The following is an 11,349-nucleotide window of genomic DNA, read 5'->3' as shown; positions in this document are numbered from 1 at the left end:
CGTTCCTCCCCTTCCCTCTCTGCCCAAGCCCAAACCGATGGCCGAGCGATTTCCCGGCGACGCGGCGGCGGCCAACGGCTTCGGCCGCCGCTCGCTCCACGAGTGGGAGGCGTGCCTCTTCTTCGAGGCGAACATCCCGGCGCCAACGGACATGCGCGCGCGGGCCGACGGGGTGAAGGCTCAGCAACGGGGGCGTCCCCATCCCCCCGGTGCCTGACGTCGACGCACGTCCCGCCATCTTCGTCGCCGAGGTCGACCGCATGCGGGCGTCCCTCACGGAGGAGCAGCGTGCCCTGCCCCAGTACACCGCCGACAACCACGCGTCATGGGCGGCGTACTTCCAGCGCCGGCAGGCGCAGCGGCTGGCGTCCACCAACGGGGCGCCGGTGGTGGGGGGCACCAAGAACAGTGAGGGGCGCCGCCTATGGTGGGGCGCCCTCAGCCGCACCCTCCACGAGGTACTCTGGCACCTCGAGGACGGCAATGACCCGCCGCTGGCAGACCCTGCCGCGGCGGCCGTCCCGGTCCCCCGCCGGAGCGCCGGGCAATGGATGCCCAGGAGGTTCGGCTCCTCTCACTCCTCCTCCCGCTCCTCTTCCCATTCCCCCGGCTCACCGGCGGTGTTCATCGTCAAGGTCGAGCCCGCAGCGGAGACGTCGCTCGGCCGGCGTACCCGCAGCGCAGGCATCGTCATCGACGAGGGCGGTAGGCGCGCCTCCTCCTCGGCTCCTCCGCGCTACGTCAAGCCAAAGACGGAGCCCGGGCTCGCCGGCAGCGTCAACGAGGAGCTCGACGACGCGGCGGCCCTGAAGTGGGCGCGTGAAGACTGGGCGTGCACGGAGCTGGCGCGCCAGTGCCGCGCCTATGAGCAGTTCGCCGCTCGGCGCCGTGGCTGCGACGAGGGAGGCGTCGTCGTCCTCGACGACAGCGATGATGACGCGCCGCCGCCACCGGTCAAGCCAGGGCGACGCAGGGCAGGGGTCCAGCACGGGCGGCCGCGTCAAGGAGGAGAAGGCCGACGACGACGATGGCGAGGATGGCGGCGACGTCGGCGACTTCACCGCGCTCAGCGATTCCTTCGCCCCTTAGCTGTGTTTTTTTAATAACTTATGTAATGTCGAGTATGTCGAATATATGTCCCGTTTGCCGAACTCAGCCGAATATTTTGTCCAATTTGCCGAACTTTGCCGAATTTCATTTAAAAAAAACACCCGCGTCTGGGGGCGACCCTGGTACCGGCGGTTGGAGACCCGCTCGCCCCCACGTTGATTTTGGCGCCGGCTCGCCCTCAGACGGTGATTTTACGCGCCCCATGGGAGGCCAACAGCTGGAGATACTCTTGGGTGGTCGAGAGAGTTGCTCGGCGTGTGTTGGGTCGTTCTTCCCGGTCCGGTGCGCGGCTCGAGCTGTGGTGTCTCGGCGTTTCACGTACCCGGTCCACTGTTCTCTGCTCGTGCCAGCCATATGTTTGATTTGCATGTGCAACTGGGCACAGGACCGCTCAAATGCTTGTGTGCCCGGGTGGGAGTGTGAGGGGTTGCCTGATCGGTCATGTAGGCAGGGGCGGAGCTACGTACAGCTAGCCGGTGTCACAGGCACCGGATGCAATTTGCACTTACTTATTGGTTTAGTGTGTAGGCCATTCAATTCTTTCATATGTAGGCATGTGTTCTCCTATGTGAACACCGGGTAGTTTTAAGTCTGGATCCGCCCCATGTAGGTTCCTCTTGTGCTCAGTTGGTTGGCGTGGTATGGGACGTCTAACATGGGTTTCCATGCGTTGGATAAAAGGGTGTCATGTGCCCGGTCATTTGGTACCGCCTCTCATATCCTTTTTTTCTTCTTCTTGCAATGGCTCCCCCATTTGATCCATATCCAGCAAGCACAGCAGGTTCCCCTCGCTTCGCTCCCCTCAAATGGAAGGGGTTCCGTGAGCCTATCCATTGGTCCTCCTGTGGGTCGGTGTGAGCGCCGTGTCCATCGTCTCGCGCTCAAGGTAGGTGAGGGCAGAGGGAAGTCGAGGGCACCCAACGACTGTTTTCGGTTCTGCCGGGAAATGTCCGGGACGAGGTTGCGGTTACCGTGGCATGGTCTCTCGGGGCATGTGTCGTCTCCCGGGGCATGATAATCAAGGTCCGACCCAAACGGACTATGAATTGGGGAATCCAACTTGCCCTCCATTTAAAGTTGGGACAACATCAAATTCCAATCCGAGCAAGAGGTCCGGCATTCTCAATTTTTGAGGATATCTTGTTGGTCGAAGCTTGGTTGGCCACCACAACGAATTCAATATGCGGCACCGAGCAAAAGGGGAACACGTATTGGGATGATTTGATTTGCTTTGTCGTATTTGTTTCGAACTGTTGAATTGGGATGATTTGTACCGTATAATCGACGTGCATGGATTTGAGAACCCGCATTCTATCGTATTCCAAGCAAGTTTACACTCCGGCTTCCGCTTACCGAATGCTTTTCAAAGGTGTGATCTGTGTGGCTTATGCGCGGTGGATTTGGAAGTGTTGGGCACCTCTCACCTGTAAGATCTTCATGTGGCTCGCTATTCAACATAGAATATGGACATCCGATCGGAGGCTTCGGCATGGGTTATAGGACAATCCCTCGCTTTGCTACCTGTGTGACCAGGAGGAAGACAACGTGGATCATCTACTCGTCCAGTGCGTTTATTCGCGTCAAGTACGGCACATGATCTTGTCCAGCGTGAGGGTTGCGCCGGCCTTAGCGCCGGTGGCGAACGACAATTTGGAATATTGGTGGGGAAGCACCCGAAAACAGCTTGACAAGGAGAACCGCAAAGCTTTTGATAGCTTGGTGATACTGGTGTGTTGGCATTTATGGAAGCAAAGGAATGATCGCGTTTTCCGCTCGATGACTCCACCAACGTCGATCGCCGATCTTGTAATTAAGATTCTTGATGAGCTGCGCATGTGGGCGACAGCAGGAGGGAGTGAAGTTGAAACCATTTTGTGAGGAGTTAACATAGTGTGTGGAGTTGGAGTTTGGCGTGGACTCGGTCGATTTGTGATTGTTGGCTACGCATGTAACACTCTTATATATTTTTTTCCTCTTTTTTATAAAGCTAAGGTACTCTTGAAGGAAAAAAGAGAATCCGTATTTTTTTTTAGGATGAATCCGTATTTGAGATGTGTTGATGTGCAGCAGCCGAAATAAGGGGCCGACCGGCGCTGTCTGCAGACGCGTCCAACTTGCCTCGTTCCGGAACAAAAATTGACAGAGACGTGCTGCAAATTTTACAAGCAATCCCCTGCTTGTGACGTTGTCAGTGAACCAGTCAAATCTTACGCCACGTTGGCGGAATACAGAGCAGAAGCGTACACGGTCACCGTAAGCGTTCACAGATGAGACTTTTGTATTCGTAATCTAGGTATTTCTGATGAGACTTGTGTAATCGTAGTCTAGGTATTTCCGAGTCCAGTGACCAATGTAAATTTCGGGGATGAGTAAAGTGACCACGTTTGAACTACACTCCAGTATGTACGAGCTACTCAATTTGATGCACCGTGCGATCGAGTAGACTGCTCACAAGGGGCAGCAATAGTGCATCGCCTCGTTTACAGTTGTTCGAGTTTCAGATGCATGCTTACAAGTACAGTACTAGTAGTACCAAGTAATATCAGAGAAGAGATGGTAACTAGTAAAAGCTTTCCACTCACAGTATGCCATCTTCACAATTCTCGTTGTATAAATTGTATAATGGGAATCCAAGTATACACAGTATAGAAGAGCAATCAACATCCCTGTTTGTGTTTGGGCAAGTGGCCAAACCGGCCATAAGCAGTGGTACCCCCGCTACTCCTAAAATAGTGGCATCGTTTCTGAATCAGAAGCTAATGTCTTTTATCTCCGAAGTAGAGAATGTGCGGTGGCGTCTCACTGAGCGCTTCTAAGCGTCGGGTCGCTTATATAAACTCTTGCTCCGCCTCGTTCCCGCCAGTAGCAGCACCCTGTTGCAACGGGTTTCTCAAATACGGCGACTCTTTGTACTTGGCATACTCCGGCAAATCTAGGGCGTTCTCTGCAATTCTCCCGTCCTCATGAATCCTCTCTATCAAGCTCTCGAGCGAAGGAAAGTTTGCCTGAGCATTTCAAAAGAAGTTAGTGTTACTAGCTATAGTTAGTAAAAACAGAACCTCTTTTTGCCAGTAAAAATGTCATTTGGTTCTCAGTTACCTCAGGTCGTATGTACCCAACGATAACAAGGCGCAGCTCCTCTCCATAGAAGTCCTCATCAAAACCATGAAGCAACCATGGTTCCTGAAATCAATGCCTCTTAGAGCAAAATAATACAGCTAAACAAGGAACGGCCTGTGTAAAGAGCACTCACGATTGTCTTCTCTGTGTTATCAAAATAAGGGTTCCAGCCGATGCTCATGACCATCTTGTATATGCCTCGCTTCGGAAGTCCAGCCCACCCAAAGTATACACCTGATGTATGATCCGACAGTATGTCGGAAAAGTTTTCTGCAGCCAAGTTCGCTACAAGACAGGTAAACAATTATCAGTGACCAAGAAGAAGAATTGAGCGTGCTACTTAGTACGAGTACTAAGAAAACCAAAAGGGGGAACTGGTAGGGTGTATATTTTAATTTCAAAAGGATACATTTCACCCAAGATGGGATAAATTTTCCAGAGTTTCAAAAGTGTTCTTTTTTATCATGTGAAACTAGTTTCCCTATGACATTTCTATATATCAGAAGAGTGCCAGAAGAGTGCCGCGGCCCTGATCCGAGGCGACACCGATGACGCTGCCCTTGTCGCCGAGCACCTGGGGTGCCCCATCGTCGACTTCCCGATCACTTACTTGGGCATCCCTCTCACGCTGCGTCGCCCCACCGCCGCCCAGCTACAGCCTGTCGTCGACAAGGTGGCCGGGCAGCTGCCCTCCTGGAAAGCCTGGCTCATGAACAAGGCTGGCCAGCTGGCCCTTGTCAAGGCCGTCCTGAGCGCAATCCCCATCCACCAGCTCCTCGTGCTTGCGCCGCCAAAAAAGACCCTCAAGCTACTCGAGAAGATGGAGCGAGGTTTCCTTTGGGCTGGCCACGCCGATGCCAATGGTGGCAACTGCCATGTCAACTGGAGGCGTGTATGTCGCCCAATCCAGCTCGGTGGCCTTGGCGTGCACGACCTCGAGCGCACCGGTTTCGCCCTGCGCACGCACTGGCTTTGGCTCAGCCGCGACGGCGATGAGAGGGCGTGGCACGGCCTCGACCTGCAGTTCTCGCACGAGGAGCGGGCTTTCTTCTTCGCGTCCACAACCATGATGATCGGGAATGGGCTGCGCGCCCTCTTTTGGGAGGACCATTGGATCAATGGCCGCGCCGTTAGCGAGATCGCGCCTCTCCTCTACGCTTGCATCCCCAAACGACGACGCAAGTCCAGAACCGTCGCCGACGGCCTCCACGCAAACCAATGGGCTACCGACATCCAGGGCACGGTTGGCATCCCGGAGATCGGTGAATACCTCTGCCTCTGGCACCTGATTGCCCAAACCAATCTCAGCGACGCGCCAGACCGCCTTTGTTGGAAGTGGACCGAGAATGGAGCGTACTCGGCCAAGTCTGCCTACCTCGCCACCTTCCACGGTTCCACCCATTGCCAGGCCTGGAGGCTTACTTGGAAGTGCTGGGCGCCACCACGGGTGCGCTTCTTCCACTGGCTTGCGAACCTCGACTGCTGCTGGACTGCCGACCGCCTCGCGCGCCGTAACCTGCCTCACCCACCCTGCTGTCCGCGATGCGATCAGGCCCCAGAGACACTGCACCACCTTCTCCTGGGATGCCCCTTCGCTCGTCAGGTGTGGCATGAGATCCTCTCGTGGCTGCGCCTCCCTTGTCCGCCACCCAACAACGACGCCACGCTTCACGACTGGTGGCGCTTGGCTAAACGGAACACGCCCAAGCCGATGCACAAAGGCCTCGCCTCCGCCACTCTGCTCGTGCCATGGATGATTCGCAATGGCTGCGTTTTCGAGAGAGACCGCCCTTCGGTCACCTCCCTGATCGCAACGATCAAGGCCGAGGCTGCTCTTTGGACCAGAGCAGGGGCCCTTGGCCTCCGCGTCATCCTGCCCCAAACCTGGGATGTTCACTAAAGCCCTTGTATTTGCCTAGCAACTCGCCTCCTAGGAGGATTGTAACAAACTCCTTCTTTTCAATACAATGAAACACAAATCTTCTGCGTTTTCTCGAAAAAAAATTAAGTTGACGCACACATATTTAATCTGAGTCATCAAGTAGACCTACCAAAGGTGTCTTATCGTAAAATTAAAGGGGATAAGTCTAAGTATAAACCAAAAACTTAGTGTTCCTAAACAACACACAGTTCAGTTAGTGTCGGCAGGCGTGTGCAGAACATGCGCATGACATCGTGGACGGATAACGTCCTTGTGCTAGTTCGGGGATGGGGCACGAAGGTGTGGACCTACGCTACTGAAATACGCAGAAATGGACACGATGATTTACCGAGGTTTGGGTCGCATGGTTGCGTAATACCCTACTCCTGCTTTTTGGTGTGTTTATGTGGGTGGATTGAGAGCTACAAGTCCTTCTCGGGAACGGGGTTCTTCTACCAAGTGCCCAACCTTTTTCTACTTTTGCCCGGCCCTCCTTTTATAGATCAAGGGGTACAACAATGGCGTACTACCTCCGTCCTGGTTTATTGGTCCCCTTAGTATTTTGTGCCAAACTTTGACCATAGATTTAACTAAGAAAATAATAATGCATGTCACAAAAAATTATATCTTGGATTCGTATTTGAACATAGTTTTTTCATTGATATAATTTTTGGCTACATGCATTAACATTTTGTTAGTTAATCTAAGGTCAAAATTTGGCACGAAATGCGAAGGGGACCAATAAACTAGGACGGAGGTAGTAGTTGCTAAGGAAATGCCCTGAGCCGACAGGGTAGGTGAGCACATTAAATGCGCGGTGATGTGTCATCCCCTTGTATCTTCCGGGAGCGAATCCAAATCTTGTCTCCACCACCCCTGGCCCTGGGGATGTTTCACCCCAACGGTGCCACGTGACGCCACAGGTGTCGCGCTTCCTGCAGGGGGCATGGTGAATCACCCATGGTGGCTGACGCACCTCCACCGCCCAGTCTGCATGGATGTAACGTGTCATACAGCCCCTGACGAGGCAGGTCTGTCTTGCCACGCATGAAGTGGATGGGTTATGGTGCCTTCGGTGGTAAGAAAACGCAGCCGTTGCCGGAGGTTTCGTTCCCGGGCCTTGAGTCTTCGATAGTTCTGGCCAAGGAGGGATCTACCTGTGGTCCGCATGTGGTTGACCTCGTGGACCAACTGTTCACGGTACCGACAGTTAGGTGCTCACAAACCAGCTTCAAATGATTGATGTATCTCAAAAACACACAACGCCTATTCTACAGGCATGGGTTTCTCTAGCTACTTTTCTAGTAACGCAAAACACAGAACTGGTATTTGGAAGTAGGCCAGCTAGCTGGGCAACATCTGAAATAGTCTATCAATGAACAAAATTAATAACACAGTATCATGAAAAAAACATTTATAGAAGTGATAGCATGTGAAGTCGGTGAATTGTTCTAGACATTTAGGTTTGAAAACTTGCTAGTGAAATCTTTAATTATATAATATGTTCCACGATACCTGTTGGTATTCCTAGTACTTTAGAACCACGGCCAAATCCTTTGATCACAGGTCCACCAATAAACCATGGGTCTATTGGTAAGGTACCTTCAATCCCTGGGCAAAAAATTGATGAACAGTAAGTTGAATATGTCCATATTGTTCTAAGATAATGATAAACAGATAGTCCCAAGAGTTAGAGCATACAATCATTGAAGGGTGGCAAACCCCATTTTTCAGGCCTTAAGTCGAGGAGGGAGTTGATAATCTCATCAGCTGAACTGAATTCATCGGTCCTTTTGGGTACTGAAGGGACAGCTATGACATGCATTCCTGCAGCTTTGCCAGCCGTAACACCTGGCCTGGCACAATCATTAATTGAAAATGTTAAGCTAATATGGTTACTAAAACACTCCACGCTAAAATATAAGTTTGGAACCAGTAATGTGAGTGTAGATATGGTGGATGTAAACATAATATCTACATAAATATATGGAACAGCTATGCATCTGCAATTCTGCATAATTCAAAATTCTGTGCTGTGCACATTAGCATAGCTTTCTAATTAGTGTATTATTAAGTAAATTCATCAAGTTGTACCACTGTAAGCTATTATGATGTGGAAGATCATTCATGTCAGAATTTATCTGTCAAAAGGACTGACATTGTTCTTTTACAACATAAAGCAAGAATAACATTTCCTGACATTCACAAAATCTATCAGATGGTTACTGAAGGTATGTTTTTATTGCTATGTAGCTGGAGACGAGAACCAAACTTCCATGCCAATTCAAGCATATCCAAACATGAATTTCTGTTCCATCAAAAAGTGCATGGTGTTCCACTGAAAACATCTATGTCTATATTATTACATAACCAAGGCAGAACTTACACGGAATCCTCAATTACTAGGCAATTTGAAGGATCAGCATTCATCCTTTTTGCAGCTTCCAGAAATCTTGAGTATCACCACACCAGCAGAACAGGAGTAACTAAATGAGATCAGTTTGATAAATCTATAGGGTATCAGTAATGAAAACATTATATAGCACATTGCCTTACATATCTGGGGATGGCTTTCCTGACTCTACTTCATCAGCACCAACAATTGCAGAGAAATACTCTTTCCATCCTATACATCATAAGAGTAAACTAAGTACTGTATCATTCCACCAAATACAAAGAAGGACACGAAAAAATCCAGGTATCCCTAAAGCATGGAAAAATGGAAAAGGATACCTTGATGGCACGAGATTTTGGATTCAATGTTTGATCTTGAAGAGTTGGAAGCTAAAGCAGCTGGCACCCTGCTGCTCTTCAAATGTTTTATTAACCGATTAGCTCCAGGAAGAGCTTTTATGTTGCCCCATCTGCAATATGAAATTTAATATGCTACTCATATATCTGAAGGAATACAGCCGCAAGTGAAAATTACACGGGCCAGTTTTTTTTTTCAAGAAAAATAGTGCACATTACAGCATGAGAAAGCTGTAGTAGTTCTATCATCATGCCCAATACCAGTCACAACCTTACGACAAGTTATTGTAAGAAAATCTTTACAAATGATCTCATTAGACACAAATCCTTTTCATTTCTATTAAAGTACTTTCTGCACTATACCCAAAATTCACTTTACTGTTTAAATTGCATCAAAGGAGCGTGACCAAAGAACTAACTTAATTCTGCTGCTGATTTACAGAAATTCTTCTGCAGTGACTTGCCAAGTGCACTGTTCAATCTAAAAGCATACCAGACATACACAATGAAGCCTATTTGGGTTTGAACCCGCCTTATGGTATACCAGATGCTTGCTTCTAGATGTAGTACCATAATTTAAGTATGTACTGATAAAACAGAGAGAGATATTGAAATCAACCATATATATAAATCGCATTGTTACTCATAACTTAAAAAGACTGAAATAAACAATCTACTTTATCAAGCGAATGGCCTGATGCAGCCACAAAATGTATAAATTTTCCACTACAGTAAGATGGTAATATGCATTTTCCGAAACATAGACAAGTATGAAGAGGCTCAGTGAGATTACTGCTCGCTGAACATTGGATTAATCAAGGAGAGGAACTCTTCGGTGGAGTAAGGGAGTCCGTAATCTTCTAAAACAACAGCTGCAGCTTCATAAGGTGTCTTTCCAACAAATTTGTGAGCTTTCTTGCTATCCCACTTTTTCCCATTTTTAACAAGAAATGGTTTCAGCACCTGGCTTACAATGCAATCTGCCAAATGGTACGACCAAGGTAAGCAGGAATGGGTATTCGGCATTTATTTAACTCGGAAAGATCAAACAATGGAGGAAATTTTTGGAATTCACGGTCACCTGTGTTTAAGAGGGTACCATCCAAATCAAGAATGACATGGGAAATAAGGCGAGTAATGGGCTTTGGTGCTGCCATTTCCAAGGACGGATTAGCTAAATGCAGCAAGAGACAAATTATTTGGGTAGCCCAACCTGACATGTAGCAAAAACTATTCAGTCACACACCAAATTAGTGATACTAAATCATAAAGTTAGTTAATCCGGCAATGTTTTTCTGATGATTTAATATATGCATATAATTACTTATTACAAGTAGGAGTGAAAAACAGTAGCCCATCCTATCCTTGGTTTTTGAACCTGAGACTATTTTTTCCAAAGTTGTGATGGTACAGACTACGGACCGCTATTTACAGGAGCATAGAAAATTCGTTTGGCACTAGTGTTTGGCTGGGCTGACTTATGTAATCACCTCCCGATAAGTGTGCCGGGTGTATGAAGGCCAGTGTGATTTTGTTAGTCGCTGGATGAAAACAACCTTACCTCGATGGCCAAAGACTGGGACGGGGTGAAGACAGCAGGAACACGATGTCCCGGTGAGATAGAACGGGAACGGCGACGCGCGTGAGAGGCGGGAGGAGGGGGTGAGGTGGGGTGGGGGTGGAGGCGTGATTGAGGCGCCCGCGGTGACTCTTACGGCGCGGCGGCAGCCCTAGAGCCGCGCTTTCCCTCTAGTGCGGCTGGGAATTTCTTGATTTCAACCTCCGCCGCTGGCCGGCCGGAGCAGAACCGATCCGGATAGGCTTATAGCGTTCCCTTGCACACGAAAAGGCCGATCTGTACACTTGGATTTGGAAGTGATAAGAAAAAGAAAGGATTATACGCCGCGAGGACGCGTACGTGCGCGGCGAAGAGACGACTTGGGTACTGCTAAGTTTACTGAAGGAGAAAACGATGATGGAGATGGGGAGCAGACGAAGGAAAAACCTGATGATGATGCTACAGTTAGTAATCAAGACCGGCTAAATTTGAGAAGGGAAGTGATCTGCGCCGGCGCACCGGCCCAAGCGTTGGGCCGGTCAAGGCCCAGCCGTCCGATCCGCGAGCTCGAGCCGTCAGATCTGTTCCTCGAGCCCCCTTCCCCCGCGTTGACTTCTTCCTCTTCTTCTTCACCGCGTCCTCACCCCAGCCGCTCCTTGTCGCCGACGACTAGCCCCCTCACCTGGACCTCCTCCTCCCCCCCTCCTAGTCCCACGCTGCTGGATGCGCTCTCCGTCCCTGCCGCCGCCGGCCGCCGTCCCCGTCCCCGTCGCAGCATCTGTACTCGCCCCCCGGTCCAGCAAAAAGCCCATCGCCCCCTCGTAGCAAAAAATGGCGCCGTCTTGAAGCACACCCGCACCCCTTGTCGTCGCAGCACCTAGCAGCCGCT

At 50.1% G+C, this 11,349-nt stretch overlaps 1 protein-coding gene across 1 annotated transcript; it reads right to left on the bottom strand.

The window, feature by feature from the left end:
• Positions 1-3,667: 3,667 nt before the first annotated feature.
• Positions 3,668-10,877, bottom strand: LOC119320430 (bifunctional riboflavin kinase/FMN phosphatase-like). Its single transcript, XM_037594528.1, has 11 exons — positions 10,464-10,877; positions 9,984-10,115; positions 9,696-9,882; positions 8,885-9,015; positions 8,708-8,777; positions 8,538-8,603; positions 7,853-8,007; positions 7,667-7,762; positions 4,364-4,515; positions 4,210-4,293; positions 3,668-4,115 (listed from the first exon to the last, which is right to left on the bottom strand). Exons 2-11 carry the CDS (start codon positions 10,057-10,059, stop codon positions 3,939-3,941), a joined length of 1,194 nt encoding a protein of 397 aa, XP_037450425.1. The 5' UTR covers positions 10,060-10,115; positions 10,464-10,877; the 3' UTR covers positions 3,668-3,938.
• Positions 10,878-11,349: the final 472 nt, after the last annotated feature.

Source organism: Triticum dicoccoides, chromosome 1B (genome assembly GCF_002162155.2).
Source record: "Triticum dicoccoides isolate Atlit2015 ecotype Zavitan chromosome 1B, WEW_v2.0, whole genome shotgun sequence".
NCBI lineage: Eukaryota > Viridiplantae > Streptophyta > Magnoliopsida > Poales > Poaceae > Triticum > Triticum dicoccoides.
This window is presented reverse-complemented; position numbering and strand designations above follow the sequence as displayed.